The sequence below is a fragment of the Chiloscyllium punctatum genome, chromosome 15, assembly GCF_047496795.1.
Source record: "Chiloscyllium punctatum isolate Juve2018m chromosome 15, sChiPun1.3, whole genome shotgun sequence".
Lineage (NCBI taxonomy): Eukaryota > Metazoa > Chordata > Chondrichthyes > Orectolobiformes > Hemiscylliidae > Chiloscyllium > Chiloscyllium punctatum.
Genome location: NC_092753.1, coordinates 30879938 through 30892372, shown reverse-complemented (window position 1 = coordinate 30892372; position 12435 = coordinate 30879938). Strand labels below are relative to the sequence as shown.

Genomic DNA, 12435 nt, shown 5'->3' with positions numbered 1-12435 from the left:
TGTTATATAGAGTGAGGTTGCATAGGGACACAACCATCTGTTATACCAGAAAGAGCTGTAGAAGTAGATCAAGAGGAAGAGGATAACCAGGAAAAGAATGGTGTCCATTAGGGACTAAGGGAGCAATCTGTGTGTGGAGCAAGAGGACATTGGTAGGGTGTTTGAAGAGGGATAATCAGCATGTATTTGTCAGAGGCAGGTTGTGTCAAAATAAGTTGATTCAACTACTTGAGGAGGTGACCAGTCAGATGGAACTTATGCCTGAAGATGATAAAAGTATATGGGATCCAGATAACTTGGCAAAATGGATCCAAAATTGGCTTTGTTGGTAGGAGACAGAGTGTGGTAGTAGAAGACTATTTGTGTGACTGGAGCCCACTGTGCAGTGGAATGTCACAAGAATCAATGCTGGGCCCTTTTATTTGATACTGGATTAGTGGTGCTGGAAGAGCACAGCAGTTCAGGCAGCATCCAACGAGCAGCAAAATCGACGTTTTGGGCAAAAGCCCTTCATCAGGAATAAAGGCAGTGAGCCTGAAGCATGGAGAGATAAGCTAGACGAGGGTGGGGGTGGGGAGAGAATAGGATAGAGTACAATGGGTGAGTGGGGGAGGAGATGAAGGTGATAGGTCAAGGAGGAGAGGGTGGAGTGGATAGGCGGAAAAGAAGATAGGCAGGTCGGACAAGTCCGGACAAGTCAAGGAGACAGTTACTGAGCTGGAAGTTTGAAACTAGGATGAGGTGGGGGAAGGGGAAATGAGGAAGCTGTTGAAGTCCACATTGATGCCCTGGGGTTGAAGTGTTCCGAGGCGGAAGATGAGGTGTTCTTCCTCCAGGCGTCTGGTGGTGAGGGAGGCGGTGAAGGAGGCCCAGGACCTCCATGTCCTCGGCAGAGTGGGAGGGGGAGTTGAAATGTTGGGCCACGGGGCGGTTTGGTTGATTGGTGCGGGTGTCTCGGAGATGTTCCCTAAAGCGCTCTGCTAGGAGGCGCCCAGTCTCCCCAATGTAGAGGAGACCACATCGGGAGCAACGGATACAATAAATGATATTGGTGGATGTGCAGGTGAAACTTTGATGGATGTGGAAGGCTCCTTTAGGGCCTTGGATAGAGGTGAGGGAGGAGGTGTGGGCACAGGTTTTACAGTTCCTGCGGTGGCAGGGGCAAGTGCCAGAATGGGAGGGTGGGTCGTAGGGGTGTGTGGACCTGACCAGGTAGTCACGGAGGGAACGGTCTTTGCGGAAGGCGGAAAGGGGTGGGGAGGGAAATATATCCCTGGTGGTGGGGTCTTTTTGGAGGTGGCGGAAATGTCAGTGGATGATTTGGTTGATGTGAAGGTTTGTAGGGTGGAAGGTGAGCACCAGGGGCATTCTGTCCTTGTTACGGTTGGAGGGGTGGGGTCTGAGGGCGGAGGTGCGGGATGTGGACGAGATGCGTTGGAGGGCATCTTTAACCACGTGGGAAGGGAAATTGCGGTCTCTAAAGAAGGAGGCCATCTGGTGTGTCCTATGGTGGAACTGGTCCTCCTGGGAGCAGATATGGCGGAGGCGGAGAAATTGGGAATACGGGATGGCATTTTTGCAAGAGATAGGGTGGGAAGAGGTGTAATCCAGGTAGCTATGGGAGTCGGTGGGTTTGTAAAAAATGTCAGTGTCAAGTCGGTCGTCACTAATGGAGATGGAGAGGTCCAGGAAGGGGAGCGAGGTGTCAGAGATAGTCCAGGTAAATTTAAGGTCAGGGTGGAATGTGTTGGTGAAGTTGATGAATTGCTCAACCTCCTCGCGGGAGCACGAGGTGGTGCCAATGCAGTCATCAGTGTAGCGGAGGAAGAGGTGGGGAGTGGTGCCGGTGTAATTATGGAAGATCAACGCTTCAGGCTCACTGCCTTTATTCCTGATGAAGGGCTTTTGCCCAAAACGTCGATTTCGCTGCTCGTTGGATGCTGCCTGAACTGCTGTGCTCTTCCAGCACCACTAATCCAGTATTTGGTTTTCAGCATCTGCAGTCATTGTTTTTACCCTTTTATTTGATGTAGATGAGAATGTGAGACCTGACAAGAAAATTAGTGATTGTGCGGTTAATAGTGAGGAAGAAGGTTTCGGTTGCAGGAAGATATAAGCGGGCTGATCAGACGAGGGGATCAGTGCCAGGTGGTATTTAACCCTGAAAGCTGTGAGGGAATAAGACAAGGAAGTAATCAATGAATGGCAGGACATTAAGAAACTTAGAGGAACAAAGGGATGTTGGGGTGATTGTCCACATGTCCTTAAAAGCAGTTGGTTAATAAGTTGGTTAAGAAAGCATACAGGGCACTTGCCTTGATCAGTTGAGGTATAGATTGTAAGAGGAGGGAGGTTATGTTGGATCTGAACAGGACTTTGGTCAGGCCACAGCTGGAGTGCTGTGTGCAGTTCTGGTCTGCACACTATAGGAAGGATGTGATTGCACTAGAGCAGGTACGGAAGAGAATCACCAGGATGTTGCCTGAGATGGAGCACTTTAGCAATGAAGAGAAGCTGGATAAGGTTGGATTGTTTACTTTAGAGCAGAGAAGGCTGGAAGGGGATCTGATTGAGATGTATAAGATTATGAAAGATATGGACATGATGAATGCAAAGCAGCTGATCCTTGCAGTTGAAGGATCAATAATGAAGGGGCACAACTTTTATGAGGAAAATGTTTTTTTCACCCAAACGGTGGTGGAAATCTGGAATGTACTGTTTGGGAGGGTAGTTGAGATGAGAAACATCACAACCATTGGATAAAGCACTTGAAAAGTCAGAGCATTCAAGGCTGTAGGCCAGGTGCTGGAAAGTGCGATCAGTGGTGCAGACTCCTCCTGTGTGGTGAGAAAGAGACACAAAACAGAGACTCAGTGGCTTCCTTTACAGAACATTGGATGGAAAACTGGGCGGTGTTGCAAATATTGCCCTCTTTAACTAGGAAGTAGTATAAAGTATCTAGCCACATTCGCCCTCTCAGCCACTGGAAATTCTATCACTTAAACTGAGTAGAGAGCAGAATAAAGATATTCTTAGCAAAGTAGAGATGTCTCAAACATTGTGGTTGAGGTAGAAAGCAAAACCATAGATGAGTATTTCCTCCTTCTGAGAGACCCTCTCCTCTTCCTTCTCCTTCTTCCAGCAACAGAGTAAAACAGGACCTTGATCAGAAGGGCCAGTGGTCCGAGGAGTGGCCGATGGAGTTTAGCTTAGATAAATGTGAGGTGCTGCATTTTGGAAAGGCAAATCAGGACAGGACTTATCCACTTAACGGTAAGGTCCTGGGGAGTGTTGTTGAACAAAGAGACCTTGGGGTGCAGGTCCATGGTCCCTTGAAAGAAGAGACGCAGGTAGACAGGAGAGTGAAGAAAGTGTTTGGTATGCTTTCCTTTATTGGTCAATGCATTGAGTATAGGAGCTGGGAGCCATTGTAGCAGCTGTACAGGACATTAGTCAGGCCATTTTTCAAATGCTGCATTCAATTCTAACATCCCTGCTATAGGAAGGATATTGTGAAATATGAAATGATTCAGACAGGATTTACAAGAATGTTGCCAGGGTTAGAGGATTTAAGCTATAGGGAGACGCTAAATAGGCTGGGGCTGTTTTCCCTGGAGAGTGATTTTATAGAGGTTTATAAAATCATGAGGGGCATAGATAGAGTGAATCACCAAGTTCTTTTCCCCACCATAGCAGAATCCAAAACTAGAGGGCACAGGTATAAGGTGAGAGGGAAAAGATTTAAAAAGGGCCTAAGGGTCAACTTTTTCCACAGAGGGTGGTGCAAGTATGAAATGAGCTGCCAGAGGAAGTGGTGGAGGCTGGTACAATAACAGCATTAAAACAGCATCTAGTTGGGTATATGAAGAGGAAGGCTTTAGAGGAACATGGGCCAATTGCTGGAAAACGGGACTAGATTAATTTAGAATATCTGGTCAGCATGGACAAGTTGGACCGAAGGTTTTGTTTCCATGCTGTACATCTCTATGATTCTAACCTCTCCTTTTGTCTTATGGTAAACAGCAGTTTTAGGCCCAACATGGATTAAGTAGTCTGAGATAGTCTCTAACAATGACTGCAGATAGCATTTTGATATAATTGATTTAAATCTAATTAAACTAGTTAATGAAAATAAATAATATTTTAATACAATACTTCTATGTTAACAGGATGTGATTCTGACCCTTCAAGAGAAACTCTCCATTAAATGTATCGAACATTTCTCCCTGATGCTTGAGCAGCGCAATGAAGGAGAAGCAACCAAACTCCTCTTGCTTCATGACCAGGAGACGCTTACTCAGGTAATTGCTCTTAAAGGTTTATGAAGAACTGCTGTCACACAAGGCAGAATTAACATGAGAAAATCCTGCTCACGGCAACAGCCTGGACTCCGACATCACATGACATCTGACTGGAAGGATCTCTGGGGGCCATTTCTGTGGAAGCTAAATTCCCAATTTTGGTATAAAACAAAACTAAGCCTCCAGAGTTGTGTATAAATACTTCAACATTCATGTCACACTCAGGTCTGTCACTGTAACAGAAAAATGATCTAACCTAAAGATGTGAATAGCAGTAGGATATTTAGCCCGTCAACCTAATCCTCCATTATGCCAGATTACAAATGATCTGTGTGCCCCTACTTAGCCACCTTTGTTACACATCCTTTAAAACCATTATCAAACTGGAACAATTTCAGTTGTCTCAATCCCCTTTTGCCTTCCATTGTTCTTGTCTTCACATATCCTCTTCTCTCCTGTCTTCCACTCTATCACAAACTTTTCCTTTCGGTCTTTCCTCCATTTGTGCTTTTCCTGTCTCTTACACCTGATATTGCTCTAACCTTCCAGCTTTAACAAAGATCCACTTAAAACATTAAATCTATTTCTCTCCTCAGTAATGCTTTCTTACATGCTGAATATTTCCAGTATTTTCTATTTTAATATGAATTTCTAGCACAGTATTTTGCCTTTGTACCCACTGTAGGAAGAAGTACTGCCTAATTTCATATTCAAATAGCCTTGCTCTAATTGTTAACAGGGCACTCCCTTGTCTTAGACTCTGCCACATGAGGAATTTGTTTCTCTATATCTTCTCTAGCAGGACTTTGCTATTTTAATTACCTTTACTAAATCGACCCTCAATCTTCTGAACTCAAAGGAGTATTAATCAGGTTTATACAATCTGTCCTCATAACTTAACCCTTTAATTCATGCTAAACAGTCATTTTAAAACTTTATCAGAAACCATTTCATTACATAGAGTCATACAACACAGAAACCAATCCTTTGGTCCACCTAGTCTACACAGACCATGTTCTCAAACCAAATAGCCCCACTTACTGGGTTTGGCCCACATCCCTCCAAACCTTTCCTATTCACATATTTATCCAAGTGTCTTTTAAATGTTCTCACTGTACCTGCATCCACCACATCCTCTGGTGGTTCATTCCACACAGGAACCACTCTCTGTGTAAAAACAGTTGCCCCTCATGTCCTTTTTGAAACTTTCTCCTCTCACCTTAAAAAGAGAAGGGAGGGTGGGTTGTTAGGGGGCGTGGACCTGACGAGGTAGTCGTGGAGGTAACGGTCTTTATGGAAAGTGGATAGGGGTGAGGAGGGAAATATATCCCTGGTTCTGTCCTTGTTGTGGTTGGAGGGGCTCTAGGGCAGAGGTGCAAGAAGTGGATGAGATGCATTGGAGGGCATCATCAATCATGTGGGAGGGGAAATTGCAGTCTTTAAAGAAGGAGGTCATCTGGTGTGTTCTGTGGTGGACCTGGTGCTCCTGGGACAGAGCCCCTGGCCCTCACCTCCATAAAGACTATTCCCACACTTCCCGGCACCTTCCCCTGCCACCGCAGGAATTGTAAAACCTGCGCCCACACCTCCACCCTCACCTCCATCCAAGGCCCCAAAGAAGCCTTCCACACATGTCATTTACTGTATCCGTTACTCCCGATGCGGTCTCCTGTACACTGGGAGGCAGGATGTCTCCTCGCAGAGCTCTTCAGAGAATATCTCTGGGACACACGCATCAACCAACCCCACCGCCCCATGGCCAAACGCTTCAACTTTCCCTCCCATTCTGATGAGGACATGCAGGTCCACCGCCACTCCCTTACCACCTAATGCCTGGAGGAAGAACGCCTCATCTTCCACCTCAGGACCCTCCAACCACATGGCATCAATGTGGATTTCACCAGTTTCCTCATTTCTCCTCCACCCACCTTATCCCAGTTCCAAATCTCCAGCTCAGCACCATCCTCATGACCTGTCCCATCTGTCCATCTTCCTTCCCACTTATCTGCACCACTCTCCCCTTCAACCTATCACCTTTACCCCATCTCCAACCACCTATCGCACTCTCAGCTACCTCCCCCCCGAGCTCCACCTCCCTCCCATTTATCTCTCCATCCCCGAGGCTCCTAGCCTCATTCTTGATGAAGTGCCTTTACCCAAAACATTGATTTACCTGTTCCTCAGAAGCTGCCTGACATGCTTTGCTTTTCCAGCACCACACTCTTGACTCTAAATCCAGCATCTGCAGTCCTCACTTTTGCCCCCTTTTTATTTTTACAAGTTCTGCCCTTGTTTATTTTACCAAAATGCAATACATCACATTTATCCAAAATCCCTTTGTAATCTTAATCAAGATCCCTTTGTAATCTTAGATAATCTTCCCTGTCCGTCATACTGCCAACTTACTAACCATGCCTCCTATATTCTCATCCAAGCCATTTATATAAATGACAAACAAAAGTGGACCCAATACTGATCCCTGTGGAACTCTGCTGGTCACAGGCCTCCAGTTTGAAAAACAACTCTTCAACACCACTGTCTGTCTCCTACTGTAAAGCCAATTTTCTATCCAATTGGCAAGCTCACCCTGAATCCCATATGGTCTAACTTTACTAATTAGGCTACCATGCGGAACCTTTTCAAAAGATTTACTGAAGTCCATGCAAACAATGTCTACCACTCTGTCCTCATCAATCTTTCTGGTTACATTATCGAAAAAAAACTCAATCAAGTTTGAGAGACGGGGATTTCCTTACAAAAAGCCTCTCCAAATGCAAGTAAATCCGATCTTTCAGAATCACATCCAACAACCTATCCACCATCAATGTCAGGCTTTTAGGTCTATAGTTCCCAGGTTTCTCCTTGAACAAAGACCTAACATTAGCCACCCCCCCAGTCCTCCAGCACCTCACCCTTGGTCAAAAATGACACAAATATTTCTGCTAGGGGCTCTGCAATTTCTTCCCTAATTTCCCACAACATCCTGGGATACACCTGATCAGGTCCCAGAGATTTATCCACCTCTGTGGTTTCTAATATTTCCTTTAAAAAGATCACTTTCAAATTTCTTGCCTTTTAACCAAGTCTGTCTGCTGATATCACTGATATGAGTAGATCTGACTGTGCTGCAGGTGACACAGTCATTTCTCGTGAGACTGCAAATTCAATTCGATACAAAGCCAGTCTCCATCTGTTTAAACGTGGAAAAATATTTCCAGTTGAGTGTGAAGGTGTGCCTCGAAGGTTACAAATCATGTTAGATGTCAATGATCTGTAAGAATTTGAGGTTCAGCCAGAGATCAAACATGCATGTAAGTCTCTAAGAGTTAACTGAAATCTTTGTTGGAGAAGAGACTATTTTTAACAACAAAAGGCACCATTTACAAACAAGAAATGCTCAGGTCAAGTGTCACCATCAATGCGACTGGCCTGCAAAATGTATGGCACGAATAAGAGAAATCAAAGGCAGCAGAGTAATTTGCAAACTCAGGGACATTTTATTCTAAGACAGAATGAAAGTAAAAAGAGTGGCTATTTAGAAGCTGAAGTAGAAACTTGAGTGGAAGGAGAAAGGAGATAATTGAGCCCACAGAGAAGGCAGGAGATTGTTTAAACATGGCAAATGACCATAGAAACATTTGTTAAACAGCAGACAGCAGATATCATCCAAAGGGATAAAGTAATGGGCGTTATCAGTCGCACCACATTCAGTGCAAATGGTCTAGTGAAATCCATTCAAGAAATCAGATTCTTCTTATACAGCTGCAAAGAGTGAAATTAGTTCAGTACAATCATTAAGAAAACAGGAATCATTTATAAAACTCCAGTCAGTTGTATAGCCATTAAGAGAATGGGAAATGTTAATCAACGCCATGAAAAAAGTGGGAGTCATCCAATTTTTTACCTGAAAATGGCAGGAATTATTTAATTTACTTGCAATAGGTGAAAATCATCGATTAAGACTGCATATGCACAAGAAAAGATTTCTCTACAGCAGTAGCATTGTTATATTGTCAACTTAGAAGAGTTTATGGCAAGAAAAATAAACAATAAGATTCGGAAAACATGGCAATAAAACCAATTTCTCCAGAAGGAATTAATTTCAAAGATTTCCAAATAAAACATAGAACTGGATATGTAGGAGAAAATAATTCTTTAGACACAGCATTGCCAGAAAATTAGACATTACACCAGAAGCTAAACAAATTATATGCTATTATATTCAACTGAGATAATAGCTGATAATCCAACTAATTAGGGCTAAAAGAAGCAACAAAAACTTTTAATAAAGTTCTGCAAGTTCTTGACAATTAGTTCAAGCTGAGGATGAGTGAAATTCTTGAAAGGGCAAGATGTAACAGAAGAATTCAACATCTGGGGTAATCCAGAAGTAATTTCAATAATGACCTCAATAGATTAGTGTAACACTGTAATTAAGGAACTTTGAAATCAGAATTGCTAAAGAACCAATTTGTTAGAATTTCTGATGTGTCTGTTAGATTTGTTACAAAGAAAGATTTGACTTTGAAGAAAGCCATTCATTGATAGTGAAACAGTACTTGAAAGGAGCACAGATCAGTTGAAAGAGAAGATCAATCTTATGACAAGAGATCAGCAGAATACATTCTGTTTTTAAGGTATCAAAATCATCTGGACACATGTGAAAAGCCAGCATAGAGAATAGGCCAGACACCAGATATTGAGAATCAGTGTTAGTGCTGACGACAAAACCTCACAGGCGCAAGCAGTGCCCAGCTGTTAGAACAAAATTCTTTATCTGCAAAATACTAGGTCACTTCCAAAAATGTGCTAATGTAGGACAGTCACAGTGCAGAAAAGTGTCAAATAACTAATCATACATTGAAGCTCATGACATAGAACAGGCTATAATAGAAGAAAGCCAAAGATATAGGTGGCCATATAAATGACCCACAACCAGTTATTGCTAGGATGATATCTAAGTCAATAGAAGTCTCACTAATTTTAAACTTGACACAGGAGTAAGTGTCACTGCATTGTAGCATGTTTGAAGAGAGACTGCATGCAACCATATGATTCAGGACATATACTACTTTAGTAGGAGCAGCACAGTGGCTCAGTGGTTAGCACAGCTGCCTCACAGTATCAGGGACCTGGGTTCAATTCCAGCCTTAGGGCCAGTGTCTTTGTGGAGTGTGCACCTTCTGCCCATGTCTATATCCAGGTGCTCTGGTTTCCTCCCGCAGTCCAAAGATGTGTAGGTTAGTTGGCTTAGCTGTGCTAAATTACCCATAGTGCACAGTTGATTAGCCATGGAAACTGCAAGGCCAAAGGGTAGAGGGGTGAGTCTGGGTGGGATGTTCTTTGGACAGTCAGCGTGGACTTGTTGGGCCAACTGGCCTGTTTCCACACTGTAAAGATTGTATGAATTCTATGCTACAAACAACACTACAACACAAGAGATGTCAGATAATAGAGAATGCATACATAATTCACAATCAAGCATTTTCAGTCTTGACCTGAATGTGGACTTTGACCTCAACATCAAATAGCAGAAGCAGTTAAATGAGTTAAGAACAAGAAACGGAACATTGCAGCACAAACAACTGAATCATCCAAGGACCATGAACAACTGAATCATGGAACAGGTCAAAAACATGCCGATAAAATGTGGAGCTGGAAAAGCACAGCAGGTCAGGCAGCGTCGGAGGAGCAGGGAAGTCGATGTTTCAGGTCAGGACCCTTCATCAGGACTCATCAAAACATTGATTTTCCTGTTCCCCTGATGCTGCCTGATCTGCTGTGCTTTTCCAGCTCCACATTTTACCGACTCTGACTTCTAGCATCTGCAGTCCTTACTATCTCCAAGTAGGTCAAAGAAATGTTGGTTAAAGTACAACCTGATGGAACGCTTCATCGACATTCCGAGGCATACAGCAGAACCCAATCGCAAAACAGAGTCCATTGAGATTATTTATGTTCGCTATGAAAGTTGTTTCATATTGATGACGGGATGAAATCTTGGGATTATCCGGGGTTAGCGGAAAAAATATTCCACTTCTAGCAACATTGAAGATAATTCAGACTATGAGAACAGCAAAATTCGGAATAAAATTGAAGTGCTGAGAGAATTAATGAATAGCATATCTCACTTCAGCTTACTGATGAATCTTTAACTGAAGTCTTAAAATGCAGCACAGTTTGATGAATATATTTTGAAAAGAGGTTCAAGCAAAAGGCAATCTGTAATGCAAGCACTGAGGGCAAGTGAAAGCATTTAAATTATGCACAAACATTGAGTTAGAAGCAGTAGTAGGCCACTTGGCTATTGGAGCTTGCTCCATCATTCTATATGGCTATGGCTAATCTGAATACTCTACATTCCTGGCTAAAGCAAATAACCTTTCAGCCTCATTCTTATCAAGTATCCAATTATCTCTTCAAAGATTTTCAAAAACTTTGTTTCCACTGCCTTTTGAGGAATAGACTTCCAAAACCCACCATCCATTCAGTATTTTGAATCAGTGACCTCTAGTTCTTGATTCGTCTACAGGAGCAAATATTCTTTCCACATGTCCCCCATCAAGGCCCTCAGGAACATTCTGTCTTAATCTTACTCTTCTGAACTCCAGTGAGTAAAAGCGTAGCCTTTCCAACTGTATCCAAACCTAGCCTTTCCAACCTTTTTGCATAAGGCAACCCACCCACGTCAGGTATTAGTCCAGTAAATCTGCTCTGAAATGCATCCAATACATTTACATCCTTCCCTAAATAAGGAGACCAATGCTGTGCACAGTATTCCAGATTTGGCTCCATCAGTGCCCTGTCCAGGTGATGCATAAGATCCTGCGGTTGTATTCCCCTTGAACAGTGACAATCCATTGGCTTTCTTAATTACTTGCAATTCTGTATTATTAACTTCTGTAATTTATACACTAGAACACCCTTTGCACCTCATAGCTCTGCAACTCTCACCATAAAGAGGATATGTTTCTTTACTCTTCCAGCCAAAAATGAACAATTTCACATTTTCTGACATTAAAATCCCTTTGCCAGATGTTTTGCCTAGTGTCTCTTAATCGATCTTTATCCTCCTTATGCCCTCTTCAAAACTATTCCTACCTATCGTTGTGTATTGGCAAATATAGCAACCATACCTTTCGCTTCTTCATGCAAGTCCATTATATAAATTGTAAGCACTGATCCCTGTGGCACACTACCTCTTGTCAACAAGAAAATAACCCTTTGATGTTGACTTTTTGTTTCCTGTTAACTTGCCAATTTTTGATCTATATCAATATGTTTCACCCTCCACCATGAGTTTTTATTTTCAGCAATTACCTTTGATGTGGCACTTTATTCAAATACCTTTTGGAAACCTAAGTACAGTATATCCACAGTGTATGTTAATTCTGCAAAGAACTCTGATAGTTTAATTAAGCATAACCTAGTTTTCTCAAAATCGTGTTGACTCTGCCAATTCACCTTGACATTTCTTTATTAATGCCATCTGTCCTATGACAGATTTTAAATTAACTGGCCTGCAGTTTCCTGCTTTCTGTGTCCTTTCGTTTTCAATAAGCTATCTTCAAATGGGGCCTTCCCAAATTAAGGAATTCAGGAAAATTAAGGTCAACACATCAATTAGTTGAATAGCAATTTCTTTTTAAGGATGAGGTCATCAGGAGCCAGGGACTTGTCAGCCCTCAGCTCCAACGGTTTGCTCTGTGCCACTTCCCTGGTTATTGTAATTGTCTTCAGTACTCATTCCCTTCCATTTCCTGATTTATCATTATTTCAAAGCTGCTACCTGTATCCCCATTATGAAGACCAGTGCAAAATATCTGTTCAATTCATCTGCCTCCTTCTTATTTTAACTATGTTCTATGTTTTAACTATGTTCTATTAACTATGTTCTATTAACTTCTATTAACCCTACTCCACTTTTTATAGGTTGCTTTGTTTGCTTTTTTCTTCATAAAATATCTATCGAGACTCATCTCTATTTATATTTCTAGCTAGCTTTCTCTTTTACTCTCATTCTCCCTCCTATTTTATAATTCTTTGCTTTTTTTAATTTTTCATTGCATCTCCAACCTGTCACACATCCTTGTATAATTATATGCATTTTCCTCAAGATTGTTGCTACTTTCAA

General features: G+C 42.4%; 1 protein-coding gene across 9 annotated transcripts in view; it reads left to right on the top strand.

Moving 5' to 3' along the window:
• Nucleotides 1-12435, top strand: part of frmpd4 (FERM and PDZ domain containing 4) — a 750261-nt gene that overhangs the window by 703233 nt on the left and 34593 nt on the right. For all 9 annotated transcript variants that reach the window (XM_072584870.1, XM_072584871.1, XM_072584872.1 and 6 more), the window contains one exon: nucleotides 4170-4301. In XM_072584870.1, coding sequence (XP_072440971.1) covers nucleotides 4170-4301 — 132 coding nt within the window. The remainder of the gene's footprint in view (nucleotides 1-4169; nucleotides 4302-12435) is intronic.